The 14,654-nt window shown below is 32.7% G+C and overlaps 1 protein-coding gene across 1 annotated transcript in view; it reads left to right on the top strand.

Annotated features, from left to right (window-relative positions):
• Positions 1-1,051: 1,051 nt before the first annotated feature.
• vg (transcription factor vestigial) overlaps positions 1,052-14,654 on the top strand; it is a 173,173-nt gene continuing 159,570 nt past the window's right edge. Inside the window, exon 1 of the mRNA XM_072526840.1 lies at positions 1,052-1,422. Coding sequence (XP_072382941.1) covers positions 1,270-1,422 — 153 coding nt within the window. The 5' untranslated portion in view covers positions 1,052-1,269. The remainder of the gene's footprint in view (positions 1,423-14,654) is intronic.

Below are 14,654 nucleotides of genomic sequence, written 5' to 3'. Positions count from 1 at the left end.
TTCTTTATGTTTTTCTATAATTTTACCCATAGTTCACCCGAAAAAAAAACTAAACACAACCAAGTGTAACTAGCACCCTCTTAGTAATTCTAAAGTAGATCCTGAATTAGCAATCCTCATGGCAAAAAACTTAAAATTGCCAATGTTTAAATAAAAATTGTGAAAATATACAAAATTATTGCGAAAATTAAAATCCATATTTAGACACTTGGTATTTCGGAATATTTGTATAAGGCATATTGGGCAGAATCATCATATTTGGAGGTGTAGAATCTACAACTTAGAGATTGTGCATTCTTAATGAATCACCCTGTATAAGTCAAAACTTTGGCAGATATGCTATAGGGATCTAATATAAAAGTTTTACCATGATGAAGATGTTGCAAATGAGTGTAATAACATAATGCCAGTCTATAAATGTATATCAATACAAATATGTTAACACTTTGGGTTATAATAGCAAAATGATAAAAGCTTTAAATTCCAGACACAATTTATCAGTTAAGTAGGTACTCTGATACATACCTAATACTAAAAGTTAAACCGATCGATATATTTATATGTATATTAAAAGTTCAAACTAATATAATATCAAATGTGTATTGGTATTTATTTTTGTCCAATACTCCAAGCGTGATAATAAACTCATCTCATTTCATCACCAATAAAATTTCTAAATTCCCTCAACTAACAATCCCATTCTCATAACATCGGAACATCCACTAAATCCATAAAATGAAATGAAATACAGACACACACGCCTAAAAAAAGCGTGCCAACAATAATGAAGAGCAAATCACTCAACTCAAATGATTCCCTATGGCTTCCATACCCTTTGTTGGACTATTATTTGATATAAAACCTGCTCACGCCAAACTAAACACTGTACTCCCATTGGCTTGTCCACTTAAAACGCCCTTCCTTATTGGCCGTCGGCCGAGGAATGCCGTAATCAGTATCGGAAGGCGTGCTAGGATATGCGCACAGTGGGAGAGAGGGCGTGGCTTCTACAGGCGAGGGTGAGGAATTTTTATTTCAGTTGAAGAGTCAGTCTTGCACGGGTTGGAGCATAACGTGATTTTAACACAAAAACGTAAATGTATCGATGAAAAAATCTTTGTCTCATAATACGGACATGTCTTAAAGGATTCTTTTGGAGCAACTAAACGTGTATTGGTGTTATCTGTGATAAATTCGACGAGATGTTTTCCGTATTAGGTCGAGTGGATTCAGATCTGGAATAAGTGTCGGTCGGTTAACGATGTGTATATGTATATAATGAGTTGTTCTGAAGTTATGTACCAAGCGTATTATCCGTATTTGTATCAAAGGGCTGGAGCTGCTCCGCCAGTATCGGCGCATCCTGTTCCAAGGACAGGACCTTTTACTTCTCCTTTTGGAGCTGCCCATCAATATGACAGGGTAAGTTGAGTATATCCTATTTTATTATGTTAGATACGTATTCGAGGGAATTTTACATCGACCTACTATGGATATAATAAAAATGTAAAATACTTGTTGCAAATAATTGTCAAGAGTAGATGTTTTAAACCATAAATTGTAAAATGCAGCCTGTATATGACGTTTTGGCCTCCAGATTGTAAAATTTTTGCAATTTTAAAATTAATGCTTCTTGTTGCCGGTCTCAAAACAGTCTTTCGTTCTATCAATTATAGACTTTTATTAAAAATAAAAAAAAAATCACATTTGGGCGGCAGCAATGGAAACTGTTTGCGTTTTCTTAAATTTTTTCTGTCGCATATGCCAATACTTCGAATCATTTATGTTTTACTAGCAGATATTTAATAAAAACTCAAATAGTTTCAGGACAGTATTTTTTTTCATTGGATTATTGGCTGTCATATTAATTATTTGCCCTTTGTTGAATACTTCTGTCAACAGACCTATTGCCGTCATAGTGGACTTCTTCTAGTATCTAACTGTTACTAAATGCTGGTATACATTCTCTCTGACGTTATTTCTTGCTGCTCTGAATTGAACAACATAAAGATATCTAGCATCAGAATCGATTGAATTTTATACAACTCTTAAAATTAAATTATACGTTTTAAATAATTTTATATTATGAAGGGTTCTGTGATCACTGCAGTTTTTGACCGCCTGCTTTTTAGAGAGAACTATAATCTCCATTCTCAACTATTCTCTGGGTATTTTACCACTGTTGTACTTCTCATTAAATCTGATAAATAATTCATTCTTGAAATTTTTATCGAAGGGTTTGATGATCTCTGACTGCACTCCATCTGGAACAGAAGCTTTTCCACCTTTGAGGGAAAGTATTGCTGCCCCTACTTCACCTAAAAATGCCCGGGTTTGTTATGGTATTCGTTATCTGTTATTCTAGTCTTAGATCTAAGGATGATTTATTAATTTTATTTATGGGATCTGCACAATTATTGCTCCTGGGTCATTTTTCATTTTTTCTATTGATTTCTTCATGAATTTTTTCAAATTATTTCCTTGTCTGGCATTAAGCACCAAATGTATATCGAGTTTTGTGTGTGTATCAATCTCTAAACGTTTATCTTGGAGTTTATCTTTGCTTTTACGATTTTTCTTTTAATTTTGTTATTGATGGCTATATCTGTTCATGTCGTGGTATATTTTGTTCCCTCTTCTATATTTATACTTCAGGATCTTATATTGTAGGTATCCTGTTTATAAACTATTTAATTCGGAGATATTACTGGTGTGTAAAGGAAATCCAAACCTATCAAACAAACTTTTTTAGTTGATAATTTTAAATAAGGATACCATTTAATAAAAGGTAATAGGTATAGTCACTGGTGTTAAATTTTTATTCACTTTATATTTATCACTAGACTATTACCTATATGTTTTTATTAAATCGAATGTTGTATACGGGCTTCTTGATTTTTTTGTCTATTATGTGCTTAATCACTAAGCGGAATACCTGTTTTTGTGAATTATGTTGTCAACCTAGCTTTGAAATCTTGTTATAAATCTGTTTTTTGTACTTTTTAAACTGCATTTAATAAAAACATTTGTACATGCCTTTCATTGTATTTAATTTAGCCTTAATTGGCTGCATTACTTGTAGACTGTATATTTTAGATCTCATGGGGGTAGTTAGTTATCGTAGACTTTTCCTACAACCTACCATATTTTTTAGATATACAATACGCCTATATAAGAATATCTGTTTTCTATTTAGGAAGATCATTTTTTAAACATGTTCCAAGTATTTATGGTGTCTGCAAACAATAAATCTTCAGTTACAGACAATATTTTATGCCGGTTCCTCTGCAGTTTTGCAGAATCTACATTTTTCTCTGTTCACTTCGTCCATTTTACCTAGGTTCAATGTATGAGAACACCTACGTTTACCCTGAGTTCAGTTTTCTGATTCTTAGTATTTTTAAGTAGCAAGGAAAAAGATTTTAATAAACTTTTTGCTTGCCTTTGACCTCGAATATTTTCCAAATAGACTTCACTTTCTAATGAGAAGTTTTCTTTCCCATTTTTGGATATCTTTCACGGTGCAGCTTTTCAGAATATCACAGAATGGTTCTGGTCCGATAAAAGGAGTACTAGCTCCTTCTTTAGCAGGACTATCTGCAATCTCGTTACCAATAATTCCTGTATGCCCTACCATAACAAAAGTACTTTGTTTTGGCTGTTTTGCTCCTCAAATGCTCACATACTGTCTACAGTTCCAAACTGTTTTAATGGCATTACTTTAAAATGTTTCGATCTTCATACTTCCTTTACAATGTTAATTACGTTTAATTAACAATATGAATTAAATAATTCCAAACCAAATACTTACTTAATATGTTAACAATCGTAATATAACTTTTGTAAGCACTTTTTTGGAGATGATAGTAACTTTGGTGAATAAGAAGCTATTTAGCTCAAAAAGCAGCTATGATACCTACATCTAAAATCATTCTCTCTAGCTTCAAACTAGATTTGAAATCAGCAACGTTTTCTTCCCCTTCTCATTGCGTTGTTTCCATTAGAAAGTTGACGATCCAATTGGCAAAAGTGAAATGGCGGCTCTGAAAATTTTGGATAATGTTTTACAGAGCAATCGGAGTAGAACCTTGAGCCGGGAATTCTGTCTTCTTCCTATTGACCTCATCCCAGGAATTTTACCTTCAATGATTAACCGAAGAAAGTATTTCATATCTATCCCTGGCATTAGGTGTTCGATCCAAGTACATTAGCTTACGCTTTTTGATCGTCTGCATCAGGTGTTTGTTCTTCTGTGTTCTGTTAAGAAGTTTGGATTTTGTAATTTTTTTTATCCAGGAAATACGTAGTATTCTCCTACAAAGGTACATTTTGAAAGCATCACCGTCAATGCGTTTCTCTAACGAAGGATTGAGGGTCCAGCTCTCGCAGCCGTAGAGAAGGATCGAAAACACATATCAACGTAGCATACGGATTCTCAGTTTAGGTTTAGGCCACGTCTGATAAAGAAGTTCTTTATAAACGTCTTTCTAGCCTATTCAATTTTTGATAGAATTTCATTCGTCGAATCGCAACTGCTGTTCAATAGCGCAGCCAGTTATCTGAAGGCCGTTACTTGTTCAATGATATTGTATTCAGATGACAGCGTCTGTTTACATTTCTGCGAAAATTAATATGATCAATTAGTTATGTTATGTATATGTAAGTCTATGCAAGTGGATAAAATCCCAACCCACGTTATTTTTATAGCACAAACTACTCTAATTAGGTTTTTTTTTCCAAAGACGCTATATACAAACGTTAACTAATTTTTTACATAGTACCCGTATAAATCGGTCGTACTTTAGCCAATTGGCTTATTGTTAATTGTGTATGTTGTAGTTAGTGTATTTTCAGTAATTACTCTATTATTAACTAAAGTTGGCTTCATTATCTTAACAAACTATCGATTATTATATTCGAACGACCATTTTTTAAATTAAAATTCTCATCTCGGCTGCATTCTAAAGCATGACCTTTTTTACGCTAAGTAAGTTAACGCTACAAGGAAAATAAGATGAAGAAGGAGCATAGGAATATGGTTGAAAAATTTAAGGAACTGCTTTAGGTGCAGTTCACTAGAACTCTTAAAAACGGCCGTAGATAAAGTCAAGTTATTGATGATATCCAACATCCGATTGGAAGACGGCACTTAAAAAAAAATTGACGCTCTTACCACTGCGCCACGGATGCAGTTACGTTGTCTAATTAATTAATTAACAAATCGCAATCATCATCACAGTCATTACCATCTTAGCAGACGTGTTTCATCATTGAGCTGCAGCAGTTCGGATAGGTTGATTAACGATATTTCTCCACCGGTCGCGCTCATCTACTACATGTTCTCCCTCAGTATACTGTTTGCAGAGAAGCTTTTTTCTAATGTATGCCCATCGCTGTGGAGATTTTCCGCATCAGCATTGACTTTGAGGCCTTCATTGAAACACCAACCGCTCCATTTTGTGATAGCTTCGATGGATATGACCAAAGAACTTATTTTAAAATAATTTTAGAGTAAACAGAACTTCTTCTTCTTCTAAATAGTTCTGCACTACTGCATTCAAACCAATCCATCAAGTTCTTAAGCCACGATATTCTTGGTCTTCCCACATTTCGCTTTCCTCAAATTTTGCCTTGCATAATAAGCTGCAATAATGAGTATCTTTGCCCTCTCATAACCTGGCCTCAGTACTCAAGTTTTCTTCTTTTGATTGTCAATATTATTTCAGCTTCATTTCCTATACTTCCAACATATTTAGATACACTTGTTAATGTCCATGCTTCCAAGCTACAAAAAAGAGTAGTGAATACGTAACACCGAGGCATTCCTTATATCCCGACAACAAAGAAACTTTTTATGTTTAACGAATGGTGCACGTGCTATCATAATACGTGTCTTAATTTCTTTGGTTTGGTCTACATTTGATGTTATTCATGTTTCTAAGTATTTGTAGGTATCCACACTCTCAATTACAGTATCTTCAACAATCAATTGGATATTTGCATCTGCTGCATTCATTTAGTCGTTGCATTACATTCTGTTAATAATTGTTGTTATCCGTCATTATTACAGTATCGTCTGCAAAACGCAAGTTATAAAACTTCTCCATTGATAGATATACCTTCTATTGAATCTGAGAGCGCTTGTTTAAATGCTGCTTCACTGTAAACATTGAAGAGTAGTGGTGACAGCACGCAACTCTGGCGGACTTCTCTCTGTATTTTGATATCTCGGGTTCTCTGGTTATCAACTCTTACCTTGGTAGTTTGATTCCAATATAAATTAGATATAATTTTCATATCACGACTTTTAATATTTTTACTTTTTCATATATCTACAAGCTTAATTACTATTTAACTGGGAATAAGCCACAATTAAAGGTTAAAATACGTTTATTGACGTTTCAATTTCCACTTCGGAAATCGTATTTTGAGAACGATTTCCGAAGTGGAAATTGAAACGTCAATAAACGTATTTTAACCTTTAATTGTGGCTTATTCCCAGTTAAATAGTAATTAATTTAAAATGCCACAAGAAAATAGCTTCAGAACAATATCTACAAGCTTTTTATGTTGAACCTTATCAAATGCCTTTTCAAAATCTACAAAACATAACATAACTGATTGGGTTTAATTTCATTTAGAACCGAGACATTCGTGCGACGAGCCGTCCGAATAATATAATAGAAATAGGAAAAAGTTAATGGCAAGGAATAAATTAATATGACTTAAAAACAAGTAAATATGATTTCCTAGACTTAGATCTAAAATAACTTAACTTAAAAATAGGTAGATATTATGTTGTTTTCAGAACGTGTAGGTATATGGGCGGACGTAATTTCGGCCGGAAAAAGAGCAGGTACTAAAAGCCGGTAGGTAAATTCGGCCGGAGGTTTTAAGTTGCTTCCTTATCTCATAGGTATTTTCGGCCGAAAATCAAATAAAATAACAGAATGCTTTATATTAAAATATTTCTTTATTTCAATAAAATTATTACATCAACTTATTTCTATAAATTAAGTAAACTATAAATTTTTAAAAAACGTTTTGATGTGATACAGATTTAACGAAATTAATTCTAGAAATATTGTCAGATCGAAGCATATTTACCATGTTTTCGATAAATTTTAGTTTGTTTTTTACTTGTTTGTCTTTAATTTTTGCTGGAATATTTAAATTTTTTATTTTTAAATATGCATCGATCTGACAATCTTTTAATTTTTCTATAAAAATAAATATAGAAGGGTGACTTGAATAAAAACTAGAATTAAAGTGCGAATGGAATGATTCGCAGGCATTTGTGGTTCTTTTAATTGATGGGTTTTCATATGCCCATATATTTGGTGGAAAATGAGATTCTGGCGCTATGTAGTTTTCTAATAAATAGTCTGCGTATTTATCTATAAGTTTATGGTCCGGTTTGTATGACATGAGATCAAATATGAAACAATCTTCAACTTCAGAGGGGTCTAAATAAGTTAGCCCAAAAGTATGAGTAAGCCATTTGCTTTCCTCGCAGTTTTTATCTTTATACATTTGGGTTAACCCTAATGATTGTATTTTCCTATACCACGCCTGGTGCAAGTGGAATCTACAACCATTTAGTTTGGTTTTGGGAAAGACAACTTTTAATGCGTTATGAATTGCGATTTCAAAATCCACAAATACCTCCTTCGGTTCAAAAACAATATTATAAAGTTCAAAAATTTTAGATTTTACCAACAGAAAAAGTCTCATATATGTGTCACTGGTCTTATTGGGCAACAGACAATACAAAAGAGGAACATAATGCCCATTTTCCAGTCCATGGATGGTAAATAACTGATAAAAATATTTTGTACAATAAGAAAATGTGCCATCCATGTAAAAATCTTTCATTTTACATAAACTTATTATATTTGTATGGCAAGAAAAAACAATGATATTATCAGCTGTGCTGTTAATAAACAAAAAATTTTCACCTGTTGTGGTTTTCGGTCCATAACTATCGAGTACAGAATGTACATCGTGAATATCCTTAGGCAGGGCTGGTAAGAGCTTACGGCGGCTGTTGTACAAATTTCTTCTTATTAGACTGACATCTATCGATGACAAATTCTCTGGCAAATGATTTGAAAGAACGCTTTTAATAATTTTTGAAGGTTTCTCCGATATGTCTTCCTCAGCTTTGCGCTTGCATGAAGTCGTCACTATTTTTCTCTCCAACGTAGTTTCATCGGACTCGTGGTTGTGGATTAATTCACTTCTAGTAACTGTGTATTCCGCACCAACAGTGTACAGTTTGGCTAAACATCTTAAATTTTTCTTTATACACCTCCAACGTACTTCACCACTTTTTAATACGTCCTGTTTACAAAACTGAAACTTTTCTACAACTAGTAAGTCACAACCGCGTGAACTCTTAATTACTGAAACAGATGCCATCGTATACAAATAATATATTTTATGCTTTCTATCGACTAGTAGCTTCAAGATAAGTTATAATACTGACTAGCTATAATAATTTTATACCTGTTATTTGTGAATTTTATACATTTAAAGGAATAATCTTAAGTAGGTACAACATAGTTATTAGAATAAAGAGATAAGTAAATTAAAGGTATTTCCGACAGGTACACAGGATTAGGTATTTCCAAATAAATACACAATTAATATTTTACAGAAACTATGAAGCGTAATTACCAATATTTTAATCTCATCGTAAACATCAACCCCTCGGCCGAAATTACCCCTGTCATAAATGGTACCCCTTGATTTATGCAGGTAGGCCAAGGGATTACCGGCCGAAATTACGCCCGCCGTAGGTATATGGCCGCAAATTCTTTTACCATAATAATTTCACTACCTTGTTTTTGTTCTATTTTTTATCTTTCCTTCTGGTCTTTTTAACGATATTTTTTTAATTATCCTTGAACCTGTAATTTGCTCTAAGTGTCCAGCAAGTGGCTAGACCCTGGAGTTATGCTATTTTAGTTGTTGCACACAATAGTGGCACTATTTATATTCAACTTCAACATCAAAAGAATTATATAATTTTATATATTTCCGAAGTGGAAATCAAAAATGCAAAATAAACATATTTAAATCTAAAATTTTTGTTTATTCCATGTAAAAATAGTAAATTTTTAATAAATATTGTATACTTTTAATTTCGTGATGTCAGTACACTGTGTAAGGATCCATTTGTTAGGTTTACCTAATTAATGTTCCTATATCAAATTTTAGATATTCTTTAATTTTGTTGTTAATTATTAACTAGTTATCTACTAGTTTTCCCAAGTTTTTTGTACTTTATAAGTCTTTTTGGCTCTCTGGGTCTTCGGATCTGTAGTGTTTATTTTGAAGCTGCATATAAACAATTTTACTTTTATTGGTTTCCAACCCTACATTTTCTGCTGACTTAACTAATTATTTGTCAACTCCACTCATCTCTTTCTGGCTTCTACCATATCATCAAAACTCAGACACTTATGACTTCGGTTAAGCAAGGTTCCAGTTCTGTGATTGTCTTAAATATAATATTTAAAGATAGAGTCGATACTGGATCAACCTATCTCAATTCTCTTCGGATTGACTCTAACAATGGTTCTTCTGTCTAGCGAGTGATACAATATTTGATATTATACTCATAGTCGAAGCCTTTTGTAAGATATCTTCCATTTGTAACATTTTGTATTTCTGGTACTATAAATGATAAATGTTTAGCTGATTTTGGCAAGAACATAGTTTTATCGTGTTTAGGCGTTACAAATGAGCGCGTTTTCATATTACTTACTATTTAAATACAGCACCTTTGTATAGTTATGTAGTTATTCCAACTTAGTTCAAAAATTATATCCGTCTTTTGGTTTAAAAATTTTGGTGATTTGGTATTTTGTTTCTAACTACAGAGAAAACTTGAATTACCTTTGTCTTTAATAAGTGCTGTTTAATTATTTCATCATGACCTAAAGTTACACCTTATCGAATGCTTTCTTAAGATCGATAGATATCACATATTATGCGGACTACTTATAATATTTTTTACTGGTTACTGTTGATGATTACTTATGCTTGCCTTTTGTACATGCAGCTTCTTCCGGTATGTATTTTTACGCATTTTTTACCGACGATTACACATTTTTTTATTTTATTCGATAAATATCTTTGACACTTTGTTGTTTTTATATGTGCTGATCAATTTATTTATTTAATGTATTATTTTTTAAAATATTACGTATTTTTTCTATCCGGCGGTAACAGTTAAATAAATTTAGACATTTTATTTATACAGTATAGCCCCAAATAAACAGTAGGTACTGAACATGTAATTATTTTATTGTTTTAAAAAATACATATTATTGACACTTTATAACATGTTCTAAATGAGCTCCTCCTCTCTCAAGACAGACTTCATACCGATATTCCAGATTTCTCGTAATGTCATGGAATAAAGGTTGTCTCGAGTCCGCGAAGAAGGCTCTAACGGCATCCTTTAACTCATTGATAGTTTGTGGTGCCCGTTTAAAAACGGCAGTTTTAGTCATGCCCCAAATGTATGCGTCTGGAGATGTTAAGTCTGGAGAATTTGCAGGGTATGAGAAGTCAGTAAATCGTGAAATGAATTTGTTTGGAAAATGTACTTGAAGAAATTGACGAACTGCGATAGCAGTATGGCAAGTTGTCTCATAGTTGACGTAGATCAGAGGTAAAGCGTGTTAAAATTTGTATGTACCTCTGTTGATTAGGTGTGACTTGCCTACCATTTTCTTCGATAAAGTATGGACCAATGATTTCGTGTTCCGAAACTGCACACCAGACACTCACTTTTGCGCTATGTAAAGGAACTTCTTGAAATTCATATGGTCTGGCAAAGCCCAGAAATCGATTTGTGCAACGATTTACATGGCCTGACGAATGAAAATGTGCTTCGTCTGAAAACCATACATTTTTCAAAAATTCAGGATTTTCATACTGTAATGCAAGAATTCTGGCACTCTTATTGAAGATACCAGCCGCTTTTTTTACTTTTGTATGCATGTTAAACGTATCCTATCCATTTTGAACTTCTTCAATTTTATGACACTGTTTGTGTCATAAAAAAAACATGCGTTTAATTCTGGAAACCCCAATAAAATGTTAGTTATTTTTTATTAAAACACTAATTTATTTAATAGTACTGACAACATCAAAGCACTGCTCCACTTTGACATTAAACCAGCTCTGAACAAGAAACTTCCTTATTTTTACGGGATAAAGGTGCCAAGTCCTAAAAATGTGACATAACACCTCTATTCTCTAAATCTAGTAGAAGTTATGTGACATGACACCTTTATCACTCAAATATCTTTTTAACCTTAACATTTTTAAAAATAGAGTCGAATTTAAAAGTTGCATATATATACCAGGAAAGTCCAAAAATAGCACTATCTCATTTTTTCACAAAATGTGACATGACACCTTTATCCACTTACGTCATTTGTTTTACGTTGTTTTGGTCTTATTTTTGTTTCCTTTCTTTCTTTTCAAGACAGTGTATATCAGTTATTAGAACTGACATCTAAATAAGAATGCTGTTTTAGTTTTGGTAGCACTATTTTACTAGAAATGTAAATGTTTGAGACTACAATAATTCAAATTACCATATTGGCACAGCGCCAGCATATCTAAATTTTACAGAACCAACTTCAATGAATTCTAAAATCTTCGGTAAATAATATAATGAAGTATATAGTTTGTGTTATATTACTGTAGACACTGTTTAATTAAAACCAACAACAATATGTGGTATTTCCGAATCTCCTCTTACCTTCTTATTCATCTTTTAACAGCCCCTGACTGTCCTCTCCTTGGCGTTTCTATTTTAATTTGTCTCTTTATACCTGGTGCTATTGCCTTTTTTTCACATCGTCCAGCCATCTTTTTAAAGGTCGACCGACACATCTCTCATGTAAACGTGAAAAATCAATTAAAACACGTTTTCACTAACTGAATTTTTCCTCCCACCTATTTTGATTGTGTTGCCGGTATTATTGTAAGTTGAATCAAAACTAGATAAACATATTAAAATAAAAATAATTTTACCCATTTTTCCTTTTATTATACTGACAAAGGTTTTCGATCGCATCCAAGCCGAAGACGTTTTACACCTACTGTATAAAAGAAACATACCAATCAATATTATACAAACCATCGAAAACATCTAGTTACATAATCGAATATGGGCAAAGATAATTGGAAAACTAACACAGTGTATACTAGTAAAAAGCGGAGTCAGACAGGGTGACTCGTTAAGCCCACTTCTCTTTAATATAATAATGGACGAAATAATACAAGCATTACGTAAAAGTCATGACTCATGGTTATAGAATGAGGAACATTAATCGCCGAGACAGCTCCAAAGACGAGCTCCAAAGATTAACACATATCTTTATTACAACAGCCAAGAAATACAGTATGATAATATCCGCAGAAAAAACCATATGCATGACAACATCTAAATACCCACTACGATGTAAAATCGAAATTGATGGGAAAAAAATAACGCAGCAAGCAAGGTTTAGATATCTGACACATCTAAAACGAGACGACTACTAGAAACAACAGAGATGAAAATACTCCGACGAATATCAGGGAAAAGTTTGTTGGATAGGGAGAGAAGCGAAAACATAAGAAGAGCATGCAATACAGAAGACATAGATGGATGGGTGACAAAACGGAAACAGGAGTGAAACGAACACATTAGTAGAATGGCAGAGGATAGGATAGTACGAATAGCACGAGATAAGTCACCAAATGGACGAAGAAGTATTGGCAAACCAAGAAAAAGATGGTGGGATAATTTAAACAATTTAGGAGGCTAATATTGAAGAAGAAACAGGCTATAAAGCCTACATACAAGCACTAAGAAGAAGAAGATATACTGGTATAGTCGCAGAAAAAATGCCGATGCCGCATCCTTTGAACTTTGTTGAAATAGTTATTATCTATAAAGCATAACCATATCATTTGACCATTGATCTGCGAGCTGCGTGCCGACCGTGCCGTCATGAAAAAGTCGACGCCAGTATCGCTGATACGCAAAAAAACTATTGCCGCCTCTTTCACGAATTTAGTTGGGATTTATAAGTGGGTTAATGAAGGGCATACTGTAGGGAGAGTTTGGAAAGAAAAAACTATAAAAACATGTCGACAAGCATTTCTGGAAGGATATTCAACTGGTTTCAAGGAACCAACAGGTAAAGGTTAATGAGTACTTGTTACCCATATAGGTAGTATGAATGGATTTCTTAAGGAGGGTTTACTTTTGTTTGAATTAAAAAAGACCTATTATTATCACGAAAAAATGACCGGAGACGTGTTTGAAGAATATTTCGAACAGATGATTGAATTCATACCTAAAAATTCAGCCATTGTGATGGACAATGCAAGTTACCACTCTAGATTAGTTGAACGTTTACCAACTACTCAATGGAGGAAAGATACAATTGCAATATGGTTAACTTCTAAGAATTTAATCTTTGACGATACAATGACAAAAGTAGGATTATTAGAGCTTGTTAAAATTAATAAACAAAATTATAAAAAATATGTCATTGAGGAGATAGCCAAAAAAACGAGGAATTGAAATACTTCGCCTACCACCGTACCATTGCGAGCTAAATTCGATTGAATTAGTATGGGCCGAAGTTAAAAGTAACGTTGCTCGAAATAATACAACTTTTAAATTGTCAGATGTTACTAATCTTTTTCATAAATCAATATCCGAAGTTCGACTAAACATTGGCAAAAATGTATTAATCACGTTAAGGATATTAAGAAAAATATATGGGAGCTTGATCATATAATAGATAGCAGTATAGAAACTATAATAATTCATCCCGGATCGGATAACACGTCGTCTGAAACAGAATATGAGGAAGCTTAACTTTAAACTGTAGCTCAGAAGTTTATTTTACATTTGAACTAATTACCGCCAACTTCATTGTTTATTCTTTATTTATTTATTTTTTTATTGCTAATATAATTTTCATTCTTATTTCCAATTATTATTAGTATTAAGAATATTATTATTTATTACAGTTTTTGTGTATGTATTTTACGTTTCAGTATAATTAATTGTAGTTTATTACTTTATATTAACTGTATGTTTCACAATTAATAGAATTTTTATTCTTTTTATGTGTATCTTTTATTTTAAACCAGTATTGGATTGGATTAATTTCTTTCTTCTAAATATCAAAATAAATTTCACGCAAACTTTTCTTTTAAGATTACGTTTTAGTTAGAAGATGTGCACGCCTATGTATTTCGAGGTTCGAAGATTAGTATTCTGAGAATTTACTCCAGCTTATTTTTCAAATATACATAAGTAAAAATTTAGTCATCAATTCATTTTATTTATTTATTTGAGCATTGCGATAAACCAAACGAAATTCGTTGAAATGTACACATGCAGTTATGCCACCACCGCATTTTTTTATGTAAATAATTTTTGTCCTTAGTCAAAGTTCTGGATTAAATTTCAATTTAAATAGGTAATGATAAATAATACCGTACTTTTAGAGTTCTATTTTTAGATTCGCAAGCTGAAAATAAAATGGAACTGCACAATAATTATTACAGAAAAATAAAGGCGTTTCTGCTGTCGCATTGAGCAAAAAGTATGATGTTCCGAG

The sequence above is a fragment of the Diabrotica undecimpunctata genome, chromosome 3, assembly GCF_040954645.1.
Source record: "Diabrotica undecimpunctata isolate CICGRU chromosome 3, icDiaUnde3, whole genome shotgun sequence".
Taxonomy (NCBI): Eukaryota; Metazoa; Arthropoda; class Insecta; order Coleoptera; family Chrysomelidae; genus Diabrotica; species Diabrotica undecimpunctata.
Note: the sequence above shows the minus strand (reverse complement) of the source record. Positions and strands in the feature narration are given on the sequence as shown.